This window comes from Heliangelus exortis, chromosome 2, assembly GCF_036169615.1.
Source record: "Heliangelus exortis chromosome 2, bHelExo1.hap1, whole genome shotgun sequence".
Lineage (NCBI taxonomy): Eukaryota > Metazoa > Chordata > Aves > Apodiformes > Trochilidae > Heliangelus > Heliangelus exortis.
In genome coordinates, this window is record NC_092423.1 from 25,303,372 (window position 1) to 25,328,630 (window position 25,259).

The 25,259-nt window shown below is 40.0% G+C and overlaps 1 protein-coding gene across 7 annotated transcripts in view; it reads left to right on the plus strand.

The window, feature by feature from the left end:
* Positions 1 to 25,259, plus strand: part of DYNC1I1 (dynein cytoplasmic 1 intermediate chain 1) — a 184,435-nt gene that overhangs the window by 106,120 nt on the left and 53,056 nt on the right. For all 7 annotated transcript variants that reach the window (XM_071735268.1, XM_071735273.1, XM_071735270.1 and 4 more), the window contains 3 exons: positions 1,491 to 1,653; positions 2,812 to 2,911; positions 7,711 to 7,836. In XM_071735268.1, coding sequence (XP_071591369.1) covers positions 1,491 to 1,653; positions 2,812 to 2,911; positions 7,711 to 7,836 — 389 coding nt within the window. The remainder of the gene's footprint in view (positions 1 to 1,490; positions 1,654 to 2,811; positions 2,912 to 7,710; positions 7,837 to 25,259) is intronic.

Here is a 25,259-nt window from a genome sequence, read left to right on the forward strand (position 1 = left end):
GGGTCCCTCCCACGAGGTACCATCCTTCAGGAACAAACTGCTCCAGCACAGGTGCTCCACAGACCCACGGCTGCTTCGGGCTCAGTCACCTCTCCTGGCAAGGGGGACTCCACAGGTCCAGTTCTGCTCCACCATCCTCCTCCACAGGCTGCAGGTCCACTTCTCCACTGTGATCCTTCACGGAGTTCAGAGGCACACCTCACTGCAGGATGTTGGGGAACTTCTGTTCAGGCACCTTCTTCTTGTTCCTCACCAACCTTAGTTTCTCTGCTCAAGCATTGCTCTCACCTCTGGTATTTCTCTCTTCTCCTCCCTCCCCAAGTTAAGGTCTTGCAACTGCTTGTTTACCTTTCTAGAATATGTTAATCACAGAGGTGAATCCATTGTCACTGGTGGCCTCAACATTAGCTAGAGGTGGGGGAGGGAATTTTGAAGGTGGAGGAGCTTTGAGCAGCCTCTCACAAGAGTTACTGCTGGGGCCCCTCCTTCACTACTAAAAAACAATGGCACCCATCAATCCAGAACACAATCTTTGAAACACAGGTAATTCTGACTATATAACTAAAATGATGATTTAAAAGCACACGTGGGCAAAGACATTACCATCATGTCACTATGACCCTGCCAATGTAATTAAGAACAGAATTTTGCACCAGAGCAACAACAGCATCCCAATTTCTTTTACCTCTGATGCTCACATGTGATTTGGAGTTTACCATCAGGTCATGCATAAAGAAGCAACTTCAGCTCTCCTAACTGGTGCCAGGAGGTGTAAGCTTTCCAGCCTAGAGCCTGAGGCAGCTCTTATCCCTTCCCAGGAGAGCTTTGGCCATGGCTCAGTGGCATTTAGAACCAGAGCTCTGGCTCTTAAGATCCCTCTCCAAGGACTAAAACTGCCTTAAAGAAACTGGTGTTCAGTTGGTTGTTCAGTTTGGTGCCTCAGAGAATACCTTTGATTGTTTGCTTCACTGCTTTGCAAAAGTTCTAAAGCAAAGATAGAATTTATCAGTGACACCAAGGAGAAATGTGAAGAAGTAAAGGGAGAGATTATGTGAGCCCTTTCAGCACAAAGAACTGTAGTATATGTTAAGAAGATTATTTTATCTTTGGCTCTTCTGACAGGTCCCCTGTTACATAAGTGTTCTGCTTTTTTGAGCTGAGTATTGCCTAAATATCAGTCAGAGCTATTTCCTGAAATAGGAACACAGCGTTTATTTAATTTGGGGGGTTTAAGTATTTTCCTTTTCAGAATAATAAATATATATGATATAGGATCTCTTCTATGTAAATGCAACTTTCTGAGACTATACAGGAGTATGTTTAGTTATATTAAAAAATTCTTAGTCATGATTTTAAGAAGTAAAGCTTTGATTTTTGTCCTGACATTGCATCGGCAAGCTTTCATGTCAAAAGAAACCAACTGGAGTTGTTGATTCATTGGGAAAGGGGTGAAATGTCATACTCTTAACTAAGTCTTTTCATTTTCCAAGCTCCTCCTAGAGAACTGACAGAAGAAGAAAAACAGCAAGTTCTCCATTCAGAAGAATTTCTGATATTTTTTGACCGAACAATACGTGTGATTGAGCGAGCTTTGGCTGAAGATTCAGACATCTTCTTTGACTACAGTGGCAGAGATGTAGAAGAAAAAGATGGGTCAGTTTGTTGTTTTGCTTTTTTTTTGATTTTGCAAATTAAGCTTTATAAAAAGAAATTTCAATGCCAGAAGTCTTAATTTTAAATATAAATGAAACATTTTTAGATTTAAGAAAAGGTTAAAATCTGTCTGTGAGGCCTGGTGACTCCGTTAGCCAGATTTATTTTTAAAGCAGCTTCATTCTTTATTGCACTGGCTGTTTTCTTTGATGGATTATTCAGGTGTTGTAATTTTCTATTGTATTTTTGGGATGAAATTTCAAATTCTGAAGAAATAGCTGATATAGATAAACATGTGCATAGACATGTATATGTAGATAGATGTGCATGTGTACATGCCAGAGGTGTATGACTGTGTGCCTGCAACATGATATTTTTACAAATTCAAATTACTGATGCTTATATTCTAGTACTGCCTCAATTCTGTAATGGATCCCACTGTGCTGTGCATTGCATGGATGAAAATTATGATCTCCCAAAGTGTTTCCAATCTAAATGCACAAGACAAGAGGTGACGAGATTTTTATTCAGCAACTGGTAGATGAGTAGAAGCAACAAAGCCTGTTATTAGGAGAAGAAATATTTAGGTGTTAGCAGCTGAATATCTGTTGAAGTCTCATGGCAAATCAGTAGTTGTGTCAGGGTGCAGTTACTTGCTGGAGATTACCTTGGAGCATTGCCTCTGGGAGCTGCCTAACTGCACCAGTGTGGCAGAGTTAGACCAGCAATGAACCTCAGCCCATCTTAAGGAAGCCAGAAGGTCTCTGCTGTCCCCATCACCGAACGGAGATGTTGTACCTTTAAGATTTAAGGAGTCACAAATTAGAGAGATTTGTTTATAGCTTACAGGCAAATACTCAGAAAAGGCAGAGCAGAATGCCAGGCCCAGTTTCAGTCCTTAGAGACAAAAGTGTCAGAGGGTGATCCAGAAGAGTGAACCAGAAGAGTCAGGAAGGCAAGTGGGAAATTAAGAAATGTGGTTTTGTGAAACACATTTAAAATTTTCTCCTTGTTACTTCCAGCAAGACAATGAGAGCAAATAAACCAAGGTGTCAGGCTTCCTCAGTGTTGAGAAGCATTTAGAAACTTCTGCATGGCTTTTTACAGCATTTGAACCCTGGTACTTCAAAAAGTGTCACTTTGTTTGAATTCACACAGAGATGTTCAAGCAGGGGCCAACCTTTCCTTTAACCGTCAATTTTACGATGAGCACTGGTCAAAGCATCGTGTGGTCACCTGTATGGATTGGTCTCTTCAGGTAAGATATGAAGCTGGGAGATATGTTTCCATATACCTTCTCTCTATAAATTATAGCCAAATTGCTGTCCCTTTGGCTTTTGACCTGAAGAGTATGATGTTGTTTCTTACCTAACAGCAAAAGGACTGAAAGTTCCTCCATAAAGAAGAGTAGTTGGCAATAATGAAGCTGTCATTTTTTCATATGTCTTACTCAGTCTTCAAAACCAGGATGGGGTATTAAAGCTACGGTTTAAAAAATTTAAGATGAAATAGTCTTTACATTTGCTCCCTGCTCCACTCCTTCATCACAATGCATTTTTTTAGGAGAAATAGTTTAAAATTAAACCAACTAAAACTGATTTACTAAATATTTAGCAATTTCTTTAACAAATAGTTACACATAATAACATAGAAAATAAGATATAAGAGCAGTGAGGCATTAAACTGATTTTTCTAATATATGAGAACCCAAAAATGTGGAAGGATCTGAACAACTTGAAAAGACTGAAAAGAAGTCTTGAAAAATGCTAGGTCTTCTCTTCAAGCAGTGGAAGAGGAGGCTGCAGCTGTCCAGGGGACAGTGTTCTTGGAATCTGCCCAGTTTCTGTGCGCTGCAAAGCATTGTCATATTGCAAAATAAAACTGATGATATTGCTGCTTAAGCTTCCCAAGCCCAACACAGCCAGGTCAGCATAGCACAGAAACCTGGTTAATCAGTTACCCCCATTAGAGAGCTGGGATTAGCACACATGCATCCCTTCAGATTCATTTGGTCCTAGTTTTGCTCCAGCCCCCTGCATCCTCTGTGTTTCATCCCTCTTAGCCTGTTCCTAGGTTCCAGCCTGAAGCAAAGCAGCTGGATTCCCTGGGGAGAAAGGAGGAAACTGGGGAGACTGTGTTCCAAGCCCCACAGTACAGAATGGCACAAAACTGCTTCAGGAGCACATAGGCTTGAAAAATGAGAACAGAATCCAGTCCTCCTAGTTGGCCCCAAATCCAGCCCCGGGCAGACCCTGGTGTGGGCAGCAAAGATGCTTTACATGTAGCTCAGTCCTCTACTAAGAACAAGTTTTCTATAGCCTAATCTTAGAAGTAGCTGCTCTCTCTGCACCATGTGAGGTGCTGCCTGTGGAGATGGCATCTGTTTAGGGCCAAGTAATTAAATGTTGTTTGCAGGCTGGGGAAATGCAGTGGATAAGGAGCACAGTGACTCTCATGTCCATCCTGCTCTCCTTACCCTTGAAATAGCAGCAGGGTTGCTTCCATCCTTCTGGGTACTTCTCAAGTAAGGTGGCAGCTGACTGCATGGAAGATGGAAGATGGAGGATGGGGCAGGCAGGAGAAAGGAAAGGAATAGGAGGGTTTCACTGAGCATCACTGGCAGGCTGTGCGGGTCTGACTGTCTGGCCAGGTGTGGTGCACAACAGCCAGGTGCAGAGAGGCTTCTTGTAATATCCAGCTTGCACCCCATGTGTGAAACGAAGGGTTTATCCCTTTGCATTCATACAAAATACCAACTTAACAACAGGTATGCACTGGTGTGACATGGGTGGCCTTTAAGCACATATGGATTTCCACAGAAATCAAATACAAGCCTGAGGAAACACTTATCTTAGGTTGTTCACTTGTTCAGGGGCTGGAAATTACATGGAATTCTTATCTGATATTTTCCTAACAGACAGCTCTCACTGTATTCCCAGGGCAGCAGGGAAAAAAGCTGCCTCAGAAGAGCACTGCCAAATGTAATTGCTCAGCCCCTGGGGCTCCCAGGCATGTTCTGCTTCCCACCTCTTTGTTCCAGGGTGGCCCCTCCTGCCTTCCCCTCAGTTAACTCTTCATGTTCAGCTCCCTGGCACCCCAGCTGGGACTTCTCCATGCCTGGGGGGCTTCTGCCCCACACTAGCCTGGGAGGAGGGATTTGCCTCCTTCTGGCCTGATTTGAGGTGTATGAGAGTGGCAGGAGCTGGAGAGGGGTAGAGGTATTTCACCTCACCTCTAGCTCTACTTTTCACTCACTCTCCAGGACACAGCAGTCTCCAGTATGTCAAAGGATAACTTGAATAATCATGGGAACTGCAGAACACATTGCTCAATTTTCTGCGATAAAACTGTTGCTGCGAAACAGCCTGGAGGCAAAGAGAAGCTTAATCAGACAAAGAACCTTGATGCATTGATTAAACAAGTTATTCTGTTCCCAGTCACATGTAAAATACAGTCCCAAACATGTGGGATCATTCATGCCATTAACGCTAGCCCACTAGCCCCTTGATACTTTTGCAGAGCAAAGGGAAAATGGCTTAGATGTTTCATCTGAGGGAAAGGTCCAGTGTAAACATAGAGAGTGTGATCACCTTGCTCAGTCCTCAAGGAGGAAACTTGGCTTATCTAAAGCCAAGAAAACCACAGCCTCAGGGATGTTGCTGTGTCTCTCTTGACTCTCAGCCTTGAATGCTGGTTCCCACAGCACCATTTCCACATTGTTTTCAGTTGCAGTCACTGGGCACCTGGGCACCTGGTGAGGACCGAAATCCTGAGAATGCAGGTAGATTGAAGGAAGCAGCAAGTGTGCAGTGGATGCAGAGTGCTGCACCTAGCTGTTTTTTTAAAAGACAGAATACCACCTACTGATGTTGTCCAGCTACATAGGACCCCAGTGTCTGTGTAAATTTGAAACTGTATTTCCAGTCAGATGCATAAACTGTGATTGCAAAACCTACGTATAGACCAGCAAGATCTGACTCAGTGCTTATGGCCAGATGTGCTGCCAACCAGAACATGTTCACTAGACTTTTCAGGAGCATGAACCAACCCCAAAGTTCCTTTAGGCTGGTGTTTCAGACTTGGTCACACTCACTCTGATGAATGGTACCTAACCTGTTCAGCCAAAACAAGATACCCTGGCAAGAGCCTGTCGCACACACTGTTTGCTTCTAGCTGAACCAATGTAGGATGAAAATGTTCAAAGGAGAAGCTGAAATTGCTGTTCAGAACTGGTTGTAATTTCTGTCACAGGAGAGAGAGAGAAGAAAGGGGGGGTGACAGCAGTGGAGGGCAGGCTTGCACAACCTTGTCCAGAGAGTAGGGGTCTTGAGTGTGAGGCTTAACCACTCTCAGTTCTCCCTCATTTCTTGAGGAGAGAAAAGAAGTGATTGGCCTGCTTCATGCTCTAAATGCTATGCGAGTGATTTAGGTGCTAAATTGCCCCTACAAGCTGTGCCAGCAGCCAGAGTGTGCAGGGGTGTGCAGAGTGTCCCACCCTCAAATGGGAAAGAAGCAGCTATGGTGGCCACGTGTCATTGCTGGTTCTCCCACACATGGGTCCAGGCTCATTTGGAATGATGAGCTTGAACAGAAAAATCATCAGCTCCGTGATGTATTACCCATGGAAGCATACACAAAGTGGGAGAGGACAGCTGCTGATGGCAAAAGTTATAGCTCTGTGCATTAGTTCTTCCAAATCGACTTTGAGACCAGAGAGGTTCAAACTCCAATAATAATAATAATAATATAAAGGACAGTGGGTTTTGCAAAATTTTTGAAATGCCTGGTGTGAACCAAATTCCCAACTCCCAGTAGTACTATTGGCAGTTTCTTTGTCCCACTTCCTTTATATCTATCATCTGCCCTGTTCCCCTTCAAAGTGGGGAATAGTTTGTCATGGTTTTACCTGGGAAGGGTTTTACCCGGGAAGGGTTTTACCCAGGAAAGACAAAAAGTGACAATGTTTTACAGAGATCCTGGAGAAGTTTTGAGGGAAAGCATTCCTAGAGGAGGGCATGGGTCCTGCAGAGATTGGGCTGGTGGCTTGTTGGTCTGGCGTAGCCATATGCCACATGCCATTAGGTCCAGTGCCTTACATAGACTATTGAGAGTGAAGGACAGAGGCTGCCAGAAGTGCCCAGTGTGAAACATGTGAGAGTGCAGAACTGGCCAATATGGGATAGGCAGAAAGTAATTTATATTTTGTGAGGAAATTCCTACTTCTTGGAGTGTTTTGAAGTGATACAAGGTAATCAACAGAATGTAAAAATCTGTTTTTTTCATATATATGTGTATATGTATCTATAATCAGAACAAAAACATGTCTGTTTTGCATATCTGCTTATAGAAATCAGTGGATAATGTGTGTACAAGAAAATATGGGTCTGATTTTAGAGTGCTCGTTGCACCAGTCTTACTGAGTCTGGAATCTGGGGTCACCCTGTGTTCTACAAGATGACCTCAGCATCTTGTAAAATTGAGTTTCTGTGAAGAAGATGTTTTGTTTGCTCTTTGACTCATCAAGAAGAGCTTTCAAGTTTATTCTAAGCTTAAATGAATAGGAAAAGTGCATAATTAGAAAGAATAATTTTCAGGGATTCTGAAAAAGCTGTGAAGTTCAGAATAAAAGCAAATCAGGTTGTGGTGTTTCTACTATTAAAATAAATTAAGACAACAGTTTATTCCTGAAGAAATGGGTAAGCAAATACACTAGAATTACATGAGCTTTCAGATTTTTCCTCTGTCTTGCTTTGCTTTATGAATATCCTGCTAGTTATCTTTTCTGAGAATTACCTGCAGAAAATAACATTGTTTTTCTGGTATCTGAGAATAACTGATAAAGAGCAAGGAGTAGGGGCTTTAAGGCTGTCAGGGACAAATGAAATGTAAAAGTAAAATGAAGTTGAATACTATGATTTGTCTAGTTTGTTTTATAATTAAAACAAGATATTGCACACTTTTAGTGTGATATTATTTCTGCTTTGTCTGATTTTTCATAGGTTCTTCATTGTCCATCTTATTTCATTTGCTTTTGCTTTTTTTTTTTTTTTTTCCTAGTACCCTGAGTTGATGGTTGCATCTTATAACAATAATGAAGATGCTCCACATGAGCCTGATGGGGTGGCCTTGGTATGGAACATGAAGTTCAAGAAAACCACACCAGAGTATGTTTTCCATTGTCAGGTAAGATTGAGGAAGCCATTAATTTCATGCTAGACAAAACAGAGTTTACTACACGTTGCATCTGCCCACTGTTTATATGAGGAGGTTGAGGTTAAAAATAGGCATTTTTGGAAAAAGTGCAAGCAGCAGTCCAATGTTTTTAGAAGGCAACCAGCCCTCTCAAACAATATGGAAAGCCTGTCAGGGCTGTGTGTCATTCTTTGTCTATTTAAAACAGTCCTTAGGAAATTTAGTTTATAAAGCCCTTGCACTTACGAAGGAACTGTGGTGTACCACTTCCTCAGCCAGGCAGCAACATATGCTTTCCCACCCACGTTAGCTTCCTTGCATCCTCTGCACTCCAAGCTGCCTACCCATGCCTTGGTTCTGCTCAGTATCATGTTTTGCCTTTAAAATTGGGAAGTACACTTTGCAGTTCTGAGCATGCATCTTACTTACAGCTTGATTAAAAAGGTCTCGATTCCAAAAACTACCCCACTAATTCCTGTTTGATTGTCCTTTAGGTTAGCAAAATAGTGTTTCACTTCACTCAGTACTACTTTATGATATACTATTTTAGAAGTTTATGGACAATTTAAAAATAGTTGGGTGGTTTATTTATATTTCCTCTTTGGTTTTTTTATTTCCTCTTTTGCCAATGCTTTTTCGTGTGAAATGGCACAGCCTTATATTGACAGAAATGTTTGCTTATTGGCTCTATCTGCATCAAACTGTCCAAACTGTGGAACAGGGCTTTGGCCAAATTTCCAACCTCTTCATTACTATCCTTTTGTGGTAATTAAATACAGGACAGTGGTATTCACAAAGCCATATGGAAAAGTTTCAGCAAGCAAAATTTAACAATCAGAGATTAGTAAAATGCAGATTATTCTGTGGTAAAAATTGCTTCTCTTGGAAGGATATGTATTACCTGGCTAATTGTGTAAGCTAAGTGTCATTTTACATTCAAGGACCAAACATCTTTTTGAACTAGGTTTGTGTTTGGACTTGGGTACATTATCAGATGTAACATAGTGGGAGGGAGTTGGTGGAATTGAAGTTACTGCTTCAACCCGATTAAGTAACCTTTAATTCTGGGCATGTTTTTCTAATTTGCTATACTGAAAAACAACTTCACAAGGAGTCTAGGCCAGCCCAGCAAATATGCCATACAGACTCATATATATGTATGTGTGTGTGTGTGTATTACCTTTGAAATGAGAACTTGTATTTTTCTGGATATCATATTCAGCAGACTAAAGTGTTCTTTCAGCCTGGTTAAGATCTTAGCTCAGATCCCATGTTCAAATTCTTCTAGGATGTACACACAGCTCAACGATTTAAAATATTCAAGAGAAGAGATTGCCCATTGCATTTTCAGGAAGAATAATGCCTAAACTAGATTGATTTTGCATGATAATAACCAGATGCAGAGTAGCCCTTCTGATTGCACAAAGGGGAGATTGACTGAAGACACAACAATGTGATCCATTAATTAAGAATTCTATCTAGTTTTAAAACTAGGTACACTTAAGTAGGGGAGGTGTGACTCACTAAGTTGAAAGCATTGTGACAAGTTATGCTCTTCATTAGAAAAACACACATAGGACAAAGTGGTGGCCAGAGGTTTGGCCTGGCTGATTTTCTGTCTCATTCTTCCATTAAGTTGGGTGTCCCCCTTTTTAGAACTGGAACCTTAAAACCTATGAATTCAGAGACACAGGAGGTACTGCACTTTCACCTGCATCCTGGGTTCATCATCTTTAACTTAAATGAAATCAGTTCTTCTGTCTATGAGTAATATTTCTTTTTTTTTTTTTTTTTACATACTATCCACACACAGTTCACATTTTAAATCTGTTGTGAACTGGAACCATGTTTGAATCACCATTATGGGGCTTCTGATGTGTGTATTATCTTCTGCATCTCAGAATGGATGGGGATACCAACATGGGATTAAACGGGGAAGCCAAAAAAAAAAGCATAAGACTTGGTCTCTTTAAGACAGGTTTTGTTCAAACTGACTCAAATGGAAAATAAGAAAAAAAATTATCTTAGATCAGAGTCTGAGATTCAGTTCTGCAGTTTGTCATGTTACTCAGTGGAAACCAACTGTAATATTAGTGAACCCCATATCGTTTATATTACCATTTTGCAAGAGAAGCATTCCCTTATTCAGTTCTGATTCAATAATTTCTCTAGATCTTCTGTAACACAGGCTTTTTTTTTCTTCTGCAATTCACGACCTTATAATAGTCCAGCTACACAGCTAGAGATGAACACACACTTTATCAATACAGGTTGCCCAGATATGACAAACACAGTACTTAGACCTCTATTTTTCTTTCCAAAGACTTTCTATAAAAACATGGTCTTAATAAATGCTTTGTGGTGCTGAATAATATTCCTTTTGCCCTTCAATTTTTGGGCTCACAGAGCAAGATGCAATCAAGTAGAAACTCATTTCAGACGTGACTTGAGGAACTCATGCAAGCCACTTCTGAGAAGCTAAATCAATACATAGGTTTATGAGGCCATTTCTGAGGAACTTCTAAGAAATTCCACCTCAGAAATTCTGATAATATCAAGAGAAATAGACATGTGAAATACCTCTGAATAGCTAAAGATCTGGTTGAAATTCAGCAGGTAGATTTTAGGTACCTCTTGTGCACATCTGGTAAATTCTTGAAGCTGGGAACAATGATATTTTTCTGTCTTTCCTAGTATATTATACAGATATAAGTGAGATGATTACCAAGGGATTTCAAAATTTTCTTTACTTCTTTCTATGACTTCTGTAACCTTACACAGCATGACTGAAATTGTCATGATCAGAACAACAACCTTTCTGATTGTCTTTGCTGAAGGAGGCCAGAACCCAGTGGCTTCAGTTAAAGTTGTCTGTCAGCCATAGCAGACAGTGATGCAAAAATCTACCAGAAGTTATGGTTTTTTTCTAATGCAAATCAGAAAAATGTTTCATTTCAGTCCTTAAATGTGAAGGATGATGTATTCTGCAAATGGTTATCTTAGCTGTTGTCACTAATGATCTTACTGTTATGAAATTCTTGCTCTATTTAAAGTCATATTAGGTATTTGTCTCATGAATACAGTATAGGTGGAAGTAAATTTCATAGGTCTACAATATGCTATGTTCCAAATACTGTGATCAATTTTACTTAACATGCATTAAGGGAAAAAATTATTGTCAGGTAAATGGACTGCTTTACTCATTAACTCATGTGAACTGCCACGTGATCTATCAAAGCCTTTTTAAACAAAACAATGTTTTGTTTAAAACACTAGTTGTCTCCTCCCATGGGATATTTATTTTCTTCTGCTTATTTTTGCCCTTCTTTGGTTTTTATACTTCTACTTTACCCAGTGATGTGCTGACAGTATGTTAGCTGGGACTCCCACAGATTTTTTCCTCTATAGCTCATCGTAGGTCTCTTTACCACAAGGTTAGAAATGGGAAAACAAGGGAGTGAGGGATCGGGCAATTTGTCCAATTTGTTTTCCTATGCAAGCAAAAAAATGTCTCAGAAGCAAAATCATAGTGGAAGGGTTATATCATTTGTCAAAGCAATGAATGCTTTACTTAGGTAATCTGGAATAAATGGAGCAAGCAGTTCATACTGCAGTGTGCAGACTGCGACTGTCCTTGTAGGGAAGAGTCAGGGATGTCCTCTTCCCCCATGCTAAAGAATCTCAAACTCTTGGGGCAATCCAATGCATTCCAAAGGCAAAACCCAAGCTTTTCAGAAGTACTTTATGAGTCACCCCTGGATGGGTTGGTTTGGCAGTGAGGGAATGAATTCCAGCAAAGACATGGAAATCATATTGACTCTCCCTCATTTTGGTGGGAGATTTTCAAGCAGTGATTCACAGTGCTTCTCTCAGCTACTGTTGTTGGCCTGCATTTTGGTGGGGGTCATAAAAACAAAACTAGTTTGGCATGGTTATTGGTGACAGGACTCAACATGAGCTCAATCCTATATTGTTTTATGGGATGCATAGGGCTGGCCTTGTGTGTGTGAACATTCCTGTCCTACCGGTTGATGTACTACTGGTTGATAGAGTAGCATCACTGGTATTTCTTAGTTTTACTCTGTTTCCTAGAAAGCATTAATAATGTGTTTTTAAAACACTCATAATGTTTTTTTTTCACTAAACAAATAAAATTGACATTACCCTTTAATCATCAGATTATTTGTAATGCAATTCCCCTTGTTTATATATTACTGATCATCTCTGCTCCTGATGTTTCTGTTTCCTGGTGGACTGTTCTAAGCTTTCTAAGCCAAAGTCACCTGAGGAACTATTTGAGACTTTGAGCAATATATCTGGTTGAGTGAGGCAAATGAGAATTCATATTGGTTTTGCCTTAAAGTGGAACTTTGAAGTGAGATACTTCTCCTTTCAGCAGGGCCAGCTTTTTCATAGCTTTTTGGTTAGAGCTGATCTGTAGAGACAGAAGATACAAAGGAAAAAAATAGTCAGTGAGTCTAGTCAACTTTAGGATATTGCAAACCATTTCCTCTCTTCTGGAACGGAATAGGGGTTATTAAAGGTGGTTGAGGTATCTGGACCTCAGCTTTAAACATCCATCATTTCAAGAGAAAAAGGGTTGGGGGAAGACAGCTAATAATATAAGTCTCATTCAAATAAACCAAATTGAACGTTACTTTCAGATTTGGAGGACTCTGCATTGTGTGTGGAAAATTTGATGAATTTTGCTTTCCTACACACAGTCCACACAAAAAAGTCCCCACACAGTCCAACCAAAAAAAATACTACATTGACTGCATTGTGATTTATTACAGATTATTTCCTGATCTATTAATTTCCTCTTTCTCAGCTATGTCTTTTCCAAATGTGTCAAAAGGGCAGTGAGAAGTACAAATCTGGCACTTAGAAGTAATTCCATTCGGCATATTTTAAGGAAGGAGAGCACATGTGAAGTAGCTTTTATTCGAGGAAGCAGCAGTCCTTTCAGAGTTCTTTCAAGAAGCCAGATTGACTTTTAGCATAATCACAAAAAGATTTCAGCAGTATATTACTTTTAATAGCTGTAGCTATTTCTGTCCTTTTCCTAAAATGCCATGCAGTCAGATTTGCTTGGTTGGTTCAATCTCCTTACTAAACTGTCAGGTTTTTGTGGGATATGGGACTTGTGTTTTCTATTTTAATTTCAAGAAAAGCTGTCCATGCTTGGAAAATATTGGTGGATTGGGTACTGAAATCAGCCACTCAGCCGCACCACAAAATGTTTCATTCTCCCCTAACTTTTTTGTAGTGGCTTCTATACACTGTCATTAAGTTATGTGTTTGACCACTCTTCATTGCTTATGCTGGTGTGGTCTTTCCCTTTTCAACTGAATGCATGGAGTCAGAAATGTGTATCTTAGAATTAGATGCACCGAGGTAAGCAAAGGGCTATATTTAGTGGCTGATATTGGCTGGAGTTGCCCTTTTTTTTTTTTCCTGATTTGGTTTCTTTGTTGTTGTCTGCTCTTTCAAAATCAACATAAATTCCTTCAGATGTTCTTTCTGCTCTGGCAGCTTGCCTTCTAAAGGTGCTGAGCTCCCAGATCCATGAGACTTGTGTGCTGAGCAGGCTGAAGTAGCAGCATGAATGACTAATATCCTCCTTTTTCTCTTGTCCTGGAGTTTCCTTCACTGTGGAAGCCAGACCAGAGCTAAGTCCCAGAACTTTAGAAGAAAAGAAGTACTACAACAAGTTTAATTATCAAGAAAGTAGGCTTGGAATACTTAAAAAAAAAAATTCTCTGATAATTATATTTGTAATTTTTACACAAAAGCTTCCTCGCTTTGCTGCTGCTATCTAAGTTTCAACTAAGGCTTAAGCTCTTCAGACCCATAAAAGCAATGGCAGCCCCTAAATTAATACTCCAACCTTCCCAGAATTTCCTAAGTAAAATCAGTCCAAAGAACCAACAGCATACCCAGTCCTAGAATTGGCTTGCCTAGTTCCTAAGTTTCTAGCTAAAACTGGCACTTGTGGTCAGTCTTAAAAGTGCTGAAAATCTCAGACATGTGGCTTTGACCTCACTGCAAAATTTCTAATAATAATAATAATAATAATTTTAAAAACCCACCCAGCTTTGGAAAGGGTTTTTTCATCAATAAGTATCAACAAACAGAACTGGCCAACAGAAGATGAGTGTGTTTATGGGTACCCTCTGAAGCTCGGTGCACAGTGGAATAACAAGAGACAATGGAAGAGAAGTTGCAAGATTTCTGCAACACATACCAAAATGTTGAAAAATTAATCAGATAGAAAATCTGCATAGATGTAGAGGTTATTTTGTTTTAATTTCTGTTTTGTTTCCTCCTATGCATTGTTGGTAGGATGATCTTTGTGGAACTCTTCTGTGCCTGTTTTCCAGGACATACTATTGCCATTACTTTGTGACTATCAGCCCATGTCTTGTCTCTTAGACTTGTTTTTTTAGATGCTTCCTCCTGTTCTCAGCTGATAACAGATATATTTTTTGCCCTTCTTATTGTAGTTTACACAACTTCTGCCTTTGGTGATTAAAAGTAACTATAATTTGGCCTAAGATTAGTGCTCCACATACTCGTGGAGAGATTGTCTGAGAGTCAGTAGAAGTTACACCCATCCTTCCAAAAGCTGAATGTAGTATTTGAGAAATGGTTTGCAATGTCTTAGGTGAAAGGAGAGAGCTGCCTGCAGCAGATTAGCAGAGGGGGGGCAAAAAGGACCCATTATACAAGAGACAGTCTCCTGTCTCTCAGACACTACTGAAGTCAAAGGTGTCAGTCAGGGAGGACAGAAAGGGTACTGAAAATGTGGAAATATATATTCTGTCTTGGGTGCTACAGTGTCTTACAAAATTCTGAAATCACCAGTATGAAATACTCCAGGTGACCCTCAAGTCCAGTGTTATTGCTGGAATAGCACAGCTGTTAATGTGACATCTGCTAACATCTGCAGCTCAAGAAAAAGTATGCCATGTTTTCCACATAGCTTCTCAGACCTAAAACCTCTTTAAAATTACTTTATTTCTGCTCAAACCCAAATCATAATATTTTTTCTAACAGGAGTGGGAGAAGGAAACCTTCTTCTGGCAAAGCAGGGGAGAAACTAAGCATCATTATTTAGACTGAAGGGATGTCAGTTGCATCCATAGAGTTTTATGCTTTTGCCTTTCCTAACCCTTATGCCTCTACATTTTCCATGATGACTCAGATCTATTGCTCTCTTGTGCAGAACCCACAAGAAGAGCAACACACACATCACAGCCAGTGTGTACATTTTAAGAGCAAAATGGTGTGTGCCATATCCCACCAGTCTCTGAAATGATTGCTAATACAAAAGGTGGATGCAGTTTCCCTGTTAGTGATTAACATTCTGAATTACTTGAGGACTGTGTTCACACACAGAAAGTCTGCTTGCAACAGAATGCTCCTTTGCTGAGAGCAATGCTTAACATAGATCATCTTCTTCACTCAAAACTGAGATTTTAATTATGAATTAAAGAATTAGGAAATGACAAATTTGCTTGTCTTGGATAGCAAATTTTAGTCAGCTCCTGCCTTTTTTGGAGTGGGTGGATCATCATAAATTATATGCTGTCATAATACCAGCAATAGCACTGTGCTTTTTGTACATGTTAAAATAGTGATTTGTAATGAATCTGTACTTAAAGGTGCTGTTTCTCTTAAAGCTTATGTATTCTTCCTTTCAGACCAAATATAAAAGAATACATTGGCCACTCAATACAGCAGACATTCCTTTTTTTTTTTTAAGTTTCTTTATTTCACTTATAACTTGCATTGAACCTTTCTGAATTACTGGCATCTAATACACAATGTGCAAATAATGCAATTTGGAGAAAAAACTTTGAATTTGCAGAGTTAGATATGCAGTGTTTTTAGACTTTAGCTAGCTAAGGAGAAAAAAAGATCTCAGTCAAAAACTATATTTCATAAGAGAAAATTACAGTGATATTGATGGTTTGCCAAAACCTCAAGCAGTGACAAAATCCACAGTGTCCTGAAAGAGATGCCTTTGCAAAACCATTCCTTTGCAGATGGCTTAGATTATTGATGGTTATAAACAGATGACATTATTTGTTCGACTCAAAATTTTGAAAAACTCTGTTGATAAAAAATGCAACTTTGCTACACTATTCCAGAATCACAGAGAAAAAATCACCAAATCCTGCAGTTGTTCCTGAGGGTGTTTTTTAGGCTAGTAGTTGTTATTTGGTTACATTTCAACATGACCTAGTGCAAAATATTTTAAGAAAAAAGGAGGAAGGAAGAGAAAAAAGAGCTTAACTTTTCTTTGTTGATATGAACATTGTATTTTAAAGTTTTTCTGTTATATCTGAAACTCCCAGTGCTAAAAGGGCTTTGGGTGAAAAAGAAATGCAGGATCAGATGTGAAATCAATAAGCCATTGGGGTCCTTCTATAGAGTTTTTTTCCATGAAGGATATAAAATACCCTGCAATTCCCTAGCTGCAGTGCAAATGATGGATAAATAGCCATAGGCATGACTTTTCTGTTTGGGTAATGTAACTGTTTGCAGTGCAAGCTACTTGCAAAGGAGAGTACATTTGGTCCAAATTCGAGAAAATTAGTTTCACCTCATGATTTTTGTCTCTGTGGGAGCTCTATGTGAGGAGTGAAGCCTCTTTCTGTGTTACCTGGCACAAAATATAAACCAGTTACTCTTCTAAAGTGCTGTAAAAGGCTCCAGAAACCAAGGAATCCATCATTACAGCCCGGGATACAACTGTCCTCCACATTAGGTCTAAAATCAACAATTTTCCACCCTCTGCCCCCATGGCTGGATGACTGACAAGTACTTCCCTGAAAAGAACTTTTGTATATGGGCAACGTTGATTTAATGATGATGAACACTCCCTGCTTCCCCACAAAGGGAAAGCAGAAGCACGTGCTGACTGGCTGAGATACTGATGTTATCCTTGGAAGACATTCCCTTGTGGGGAAGAGAGTCTTCTGGAAAGCAGCAAAGAGGGGAGTCTCTGTCAGCCTGCTTAGGGATTGCCCACTAGTTCTTACTGTGTGAGCACCACCCTCCATAATGGTATCATATTTTCTGTCACTCTAATAATGGTTATAAAAAGTCAGCCTTTGTTGGTAATATTGAAGATGAAGTAATGTTTTGCAAAAATTTCACAACCATTATATAGCCATAGAACAGAATATGAATGATGACAAATACCATAGATTTAACTTCCACAAAGCAGATCTTTCTCTTGGAGTTTTACTAAAGCAGGATTGTCTTTAGCATGAAAGCTATCAGAGAAGCAAAGTTAAAGTACATGTATTTTAGCATAAGATGACAGGAAAATGTCCTACAGACAAGAATAGATACGCTTTCAAAACTTCATTTATTGGAGATATCAGGGTGTTTTCAACTACAACAAAATGTGCCAGGATACATTAGGATCTATGATTAGTTCCTTTTGATTGCTCATATTACAACATTTAGTATTTTTGTTGCTAAGATAAATATCAATGCCACTTCAGCTCCATACTGTTCATGAACATACACCAGTTATTTCATGTGGAGAAGAACATGCTTAACGTTTTCTCTCATGTTTACATCTGTGAATAAATAGACTAAGCTCAGTTTGGGCTGAGTGTAGTTATGTAAAGGTGTTGTGCAGAATTGCTGTCTGGGGTAAATCCCTTTTTCCTGGTGATGCGTTATAAAATATCCCATCAGTGATGAGAGTGAGTGAGGTGAGCTTGTTTTTGAGCAAGATGTTACTCCAGAAGTCAGCAAATGTAAGCTTGCATAAACATGCTGATTTATTCTAACTAAGGTTTTAATCCTGAGATTGGAAAAACACCTATCTCATTCCCTTCTTCTCTCCAAGACTACTCATGGGAAACAAATAGCAGCAACCAAACAGCAGAACCTTGCAGATGAGGAAAGTGGAATGTGAAATTTCAGGAAAGTAAGTTTTGCCTGAACAAAGGGGGTTTAAAAGGTGTGTCCATAATGGGAAGCAGTAATCTATTCCTGTGTGACCTAGCTGTTCCCTAATGTCCTATGAGTGCAGAACCAGGCTACTTATACCAGAATTTTTACAATAATTTACTGTAGGAGACATGAAGAGTGCAAAGACAGCTCATGTTCCCACCCTCATAATTAAATATAGGCTTGACTGTGGTGTCTTCTACATGTCCACCAGAGAGCTGTTTATATGTGCCTCTCAGTCTCTCAAATCCTCATATCTATGTGCAATATTTAATTAAGTTTCAGTTATTGCCAATTACATAGTGACAGTACTTATAAATGACACATCAGTGAAAGTGATGTGACTTGGGCAAACATAATAGCCTGTCAGTCTTCACTTGACGCTACAATTAAATCAAAAAGATCAGAAAAGATTACTGTAATTATTTTGACAGTGAACTCATAGAAGCTTGCCCAGGTAATACAGGCTACAGAATACAAAATGCCAATTGCCTAGAAACAAGTAAAATAAGATATACTGTTGTCCCTTTGCTCCCTAGCCTCAGCCTGGAAAATTAAGTGACCTATCTCCAGGACCATGCAGAACTCCATCCAAAGACTTGTAGGCTCTTCGAACAGTAAAGAGGGGTCCTGTAAGTAGAGATTCATTCAATTCCAGGCTTCCTGGTAGAAGAGAGACTTGGATAAACTGGAATGAGTCCAACAAAGGGCACCTAAGATGGTCTAGGGACCAAATTATCTCTCATACGAGGAAAAGGCTGAGAGAGATGACACTGCTTAGCCTGCAAAAGATAAGGCTTAGGAGAATCTTATCAGACTGTATAGACAAGAGGCAATGGGAATAAACTGAAATACAGGAAATTGCATTTAAACATAGAAAAACCTCTTTTACTGTGAGCATGACTGTCTACTGGAACAGGTTGCCCAGAGAGATCATGGGGTCTCTGTCCACAGGGAGATACTCAAAACCTAACTACACACAGTCCCCCTGACTCTGCTCTGAATAAGGGTTTGGACTAGACATTCTCTAGATGTTGCCTTCCCACCTTGGCAGTTCAGTGACTCTGCCTCTGAAACTTCATACTCATTTTCCTTCCCCTGTCTGTGAGGTTATGTGGAAGGCAGCTGGGCCATGATTGTCTCTGATTCTATGGAGTCTTCATTGGACTGGCTGAACATCAGGTTATCCTTCTTGCCTCCATGAAAGGAGGGCACTGGCTCTCCAAAGTCCTGAATCAAGAAATTGCCTATTTAGAGAAGTGCTTACCAATTAGCTTGGCTGTGTTGAGTCATTTAAGTCATGGGGAGCTTAGAAAAATTACCTACAATTAAGTTCATGGACTTCTGAGGAAAGAGTCCTAAGCACATAAAGAAGTTCTTTCCTCAGCTGGGGCTTTAAACTATTATTGGTCTGCTATGTTCAACCTTCTAACTATGTCTGAGTTCTCCTGGCCTGTGTATTTATTGGTGAGGTTTGGACTGAGACTTACACTTAAGATTTATATTCAACTCTCTTTATAAGCACCTGTGACTACTATGCCCACCTTCACAGGCTGATCTGTAGATATTTTTTCTTGGAGCATCTGCACTGGCTTCTAATTCACCTGTGGCTTCATATAGTTTGATCAAATGCCACAGAAATCACCAAGTCACCATGACTCATGTTTTCATTACTGTTCTCCCAGTCTGGAATTTGCTATCTCTGTGTGCTCTGTAAAGCCCACCTCTAATATTTCCAGAACTTCTCTTCAGGTGATCATCTGGTTTGCTTCCTCTGTGAGGAGAAGAATCCATGACACCAGGATGCCAGGCAAGCTTAGCCCATACCTCATTCTCTGAGGAACTTCTGCTTTTGCATAGTGCTAGATGAGGACCACCCTGCATAGAGACTCTCAGATCTTGTTCCTGAGGCCCAGCTGTGGTTCCAGCAGAAAGCAAATGCTGTCTGGAGAAGAGGTGTGCAGCAACAAGAAGCTTAAGTCCTTAGACCAGTGTCTGAGGCACTTTTTGAACTCAAGACTGAGCTACCAAGACTATATCTGTGTTTTATATTAGCTAATATCAGACAGAGAATATGCAGGAGGAAAAGTAACCAGAATTCCTGAACTTGTCCCTTGCAGCCTAGTTCCCTCAGCATTTGCTAGACAAAAGTGGCTTCACTTTGCTAAATGTTTTGCCTTGGGTGGTCTAACTGCAATGCTTAAAGGGCTCTTTGGATTGTGTGATTTTTGCGTACATGCTTCTCAAGATTTACATTTCATTTTGCAGGGCTAAAAATATTTCCACTTCCCACTTCCCCTCCCCCCCAAAAAAAGAAAAAAAGAAAAAAAAACCCCACAACACTGTAGGGATGCAAAGAGATATGATGATGAATATGTTGACCAAAACAAACTCAACTCAACTCTTCTATAGACTTAAATCTTGTTTTCTCTATTCTGCTATCCACATCCATGGATCATGGACAATAATGCATGCAGATATAAACAGCACTTTAAGGCTATGAAGAAAGATGATTTTTCTTTGTTTTTCTTTGTTTGACCATTCTTTGTTATATTTTATGCGTGTATTTAGCAGGAGATGTAATACATGCAGTGGATTGTGTATAGGGTATAGTTTTCAAGACTTATTGCATGGTATTAGAAGTATTTGCTACAGCAGTTGTTGATGTCTTAGTTAAACTGTCTCTAGAATTCTGCAAAGACCTTGTCCTTAAGCATATTTCATTACAGTCTGTAGGGAATGGACAATTAAGCATTTCAATGAAGCTGAACAGTTGAATGTAAAATCTTTATTTCTCATCAGTTATTGTCCCTCCATTAATTACTGCAGACAGTTCACTGTAACTCATCTTCATGATTTTCTGAGCTGAGCTGAAACCCAAACACAGTTAATCAAAAATTTGGATTGCATTATCGCTTCCACGGGAAGATGGTCACACTACAGCAAGATGGAGGTCATGGTTTGGCTGAGGTCTATTTGGGGTAACTATCTATGTTAAACAGCCCTTTAATATTAGAAGTCCAGTTGAATAAGGCATTTTCTGAAGAAAAAAAAAATAAAAAAATAAAAAAAAAAAAAAGTGACAAAGGCAACCTGGCATTACTTCTTGAAAGGAAAACTCCATAGCAAACAGTGCACAAGCTGAAAACAGAAGTCTCACATCTTGCCCTGAATTAGCAATGAAATGCAGTTGGGGATTGGTTGTTGCTGAATCTGAATTTTGGCTGCTGGTAGACCAAAACTGTTAAGACATTAATTTATTTTTCAATGACATTGAGCTACATTTATAAATGTGGTTAGGTGCCTGGAGATGAAGAAAAAGCCAAGCAATGGGATTTGCCAATGCACCCAATACCTTTGCCTCACCAGTCTGTGGATAGACATCTTTTGTGTTTGAGAAGCTTTTTAAAATAGAAGTCAAATTGATTAAATATAAACCTGTGCAGAACATTAAGGAGGCTTCAACACTAGAAAATTATTCAGGCTGCAATTCACCAAAGATTTTAACTTTTAAAATCTCTTGGAATTCCCATCTGCATGAAAACAGCAACCACTAGTTAACAGAATCAAAAGTGTCAGGAGAAACACACCAGGCAATTTCTGTTTTGTCATGTCCAATGTAGGTGATGACCTATTTCTAGAGGTTTTTCTGGTATTTGATAGGAACATTCTGCTGCCAGCCCCATATTTTAAGAAAGCAAGTGAACACTCCTCAGCATAAGAACTGCCTTTTACCTAATGGCATTTCTGACCTGTGTGCCAGATAAATTTTTTGTGTAATGTTATTATTTGGTCAGTCTTAGAGGCCTTAACCAGACTGAGACGCCTCTGAAAGAAATCTGTTATAAACCCATTGTACCAAAGCAGTGTTTGTCTCAAAACACCTTCAGCTGTAGTTATGGGTCGTGGCAGGCAGTGGCACCATTCTCATAGTCTGAGCATGTATAGAAGCTCTGGTCCAGAGCCTTTGTGCAATACTGTGCTGAAATTAGTGAGCCCTGTTCATGCAGGCAGACTGCCAGAGCACCACGCTCCATCTGACACCCACCATCTACTCCAAATTCTGTCCAGACTGTGGTATGAGTGGGGGCAGCAGCAGATCTCTGTGCTGTCCACAGACACATGCCCTAAGGTTCCAGGTCTACAAGTATGGTGCAGACCCATCAGTTTGGGCTTATGAATAATTTTATCAAAAGAATGAAGCATGGTCTTGTATAAATGTTGGATCATGACCTAAATAAAAGACAAACCAAGGGAGCGCTTGGTTCTCCAGCATGCAGGCACATGGATATTAAGGATTTGCCCCTGCAGTTTGATAAACAGCCAGATCCTAATCAGAGGAAATACACAATTTTTGATACTTAACGTGTAAGCAATTGGGTGGAAAGAAAACTTGAATTTGATGTGCTCTTGTTATGAAATTGCTCCTTCTTTCTCCAGGCTTTAATTCTCTCATCTTTGGTCTAACAAACAAAGCAGGATATTCATGAAAGATTGTATTCTTAGGCTTGTACATATGTCTAGTAATTCAAGGCTAGTAATTCAGGGGTATCAAATTGATTTGTAGTTGCAATCATGGATAGAGGCAAGCAGGATCTCCCCATATCACATTTGATAAGTATCATGTTTATCTGCTTTTGCAATACAGCAATCAATTTTGCTGCTTTTCTGAGTCATCACAACACCACAGAATGAATAATATTAGTAAATGCAGTTTCTAAAAGGGCTGAAACACAGATTCCCTTTTGGCAAGGCAGCTTGTGGACTTTCTTCAGATATTTTTTTCTTGTAGTTACATGGGCTGATCTGCAGTTAGAGAGATGAAAGCACTTTGCCCTGCTTGAAATGAAGGCATGAGGCTGGATATTGCCTTTCTTAAGACTTGGGCAGAGTGCTCTGATTCTGCTGTAATGCTCAGATGTCAGAACAGAGGTTAGATATCAGAGTTACCTACCCTCTAAACTCATCTAAGAAAAAGCTGTGTTTCCTGACATACTCTTTTCCTTCTTTTTAAGGACTTAGTACTTTTTCAATAAAAATAAATTCAATTTGTGGCTACATTTCAGCTCCATTGGCTTGATGGTATAAGTGGAGCAATACCAGCTTTGGATTTAGAGCAGTCGTGTGGCTGAGTCTCTCTGTGCAGCTTTTATGTGGTCGGGTGAGACATTCTTAGAATCCCCAAACATTTTTGAAGATCCTAAACTGGAGACATTCACAATTCTTCCCTCCCTTTCTACCATTAATCCTTCATGTTTTAACAAGCACTGAAGTTAATACAGCCTACACTCTTTCCTGTCACACTGGGCCCCCCTCCCTCCTTTCTTTCTCTTGAATAAAGCAATCTGTTTTTTCCAGTCCATACTCCTGTAAATCAAAGGGATAGATGTCGACACACACCATAACCAAGTATAAACTTCCTTTTTTTAAATAACAGGATTCTGACATTTGGTTTGAAGAAGTGTTTGTTTGGTTTTATTTATTTTTTAAAATATGTGAAAGATGTCAACTGCTTTTATTTTATTTTTATTAGGAGACTGATTTTTTTTTTTTTTGTAGGAACACAAATAATCTAACACAAAATATTTCAGATGTTATTTGAAGTTGAATGGGAACAGAGCTGGGGGAGCAATACAGAAGTGTTGGCATTTAAAGCTTTTAGAATTAAGAGATAAACTCTTTGGTAAAGGTTTCCATACACATAAATTATGTTTTAGATACCTTTTCAAATCTAATTAGGAAAAAGAGTTGTAATTCTGTTGCTATCCTCTCTTCTGTTTCTTTATGCTATTAACTGTTCTTACACATTTATGTGAAACACAGAAATATCCAGATTCAATATGGCTAGTACTGAAAATAAGCAAGACTCTTGGGAGGAGCATAGTCTCTATTTCAGTGTGCAAACCCAGGTATCTCAGTAGCCAGAAACAGTCACTCTAGAATTGCCTCTTTCAAGGTATCTCCCACCTCCGTTTGTGGTGCAAAAAGGATGTAATAGAGCACTAGACTAGACACACCAGTGCTCAGATCTGATACTTCTACTTCCCATACTGATTCCCAGTCCTTGACCTGGCAGGAAAAAAAGGGCTTTTTGTAACTTGTTTGCTGTATTGTTTCTAGATGATAATTTTAGCCCACCTTTGCAGTTGTGTTACATCATCTGTATCCGTTCTGGGGCCACATATAAGTGTGTGTTGCAATGAGGACATGGGCACTTGATTGCCTGGCCAGAAGAAAGTAGGGCAGCTCTCAGGGGGACAAGAAGTGCTTAGACTTTTGAAATGCAGTTCTTGATGAACAGGAGTTCCTCAAGTTCAAAAGGTTATGAGTAAATAATACCTGTACTTTTGGCCTTTGTCTTTATTTATTTATTCCTCAGAAGAGCAGACATAGGTAATCAGAGTCCCAGTCCATATTCTTCAGTTCCTATGGATAAAGGACTATAAGTTTGGCACCTTTTTGATGTTCTAGGTAAGTGAGAGCACCACAGATTTTTCTCTCTGCTCTCAGTCCATCTCTAGTCAATTCCCTCAAGTATGGAAAAGGATCTGGCTCTTATCTCAGTTGCAGTTAATTTTATTGCCCACTGTTGTCTGTGTTAGACTGACTTAAAGTGTTATACCACAGACTGTAGTGCTTTTTCACATGGGTTTGCTCATCTAGGAAGTCTACTGAGGAGTTTCCTGAGTGCCTGCTGCAATATAACCTGGTATTTTGGAGCCTAGAAATGCCTGTGAACCCCTCAGATTGTTTCTTCCCACTGACAAAGTATTGTTTTGAGATCCATCTGGTGTCAAGTGTAGGCATATGGCACCAGTATGGCAATGCTGCCTTCGGGGGTGGTTTCCTGCAGAAGTCTGGCTGGATGCAGTAGTCATTGCCTATTGAAAGTCATTATTGTTTAGCACCCAGGTCTTTGTGAACTTGTTCAACTGGTGGCTGGGCAGGGTGCCATCTGAGGCTATGGACATGAGCATAGGCAGCTGAGTCTCTGGGGCCTTGCACACATCAGATGTGGGTACTGAGGTCAGGCATCTCAGTCAGGGGAACCTAAATGACTGTCTGTCCTGAGCGTGTGTATCTGTGGTTGGAGGGATATGCCATCATTAATCTGAATCTGGGCTGGATTAAGCTTCTAAAATAAAAACCAGCTCTGCCAACCACTTGAAGAGGGCTTGGGGCCTGTTTGAATTGAATGCTTCAGTGGGAAGAGAGGGAGGAGGTGGTGGGGGCTGGGGATGAATCCTCCCTCCTCAGTTCCCTCTCCGCAGGGACTGAGCAATCTGGCAGCGGCCAGAGCAGGGCTGGAGGGTGCTGTCCTCAGCCCTTCCACTGCAGACCTCCCCAGGGGCTGGGCAGCACTACTGTTCCTGAGGCCAGCCCCCTCTCTGCCATTCCACAGACATCTCATGCTTTGTTTCTTCATGATGTTTTCA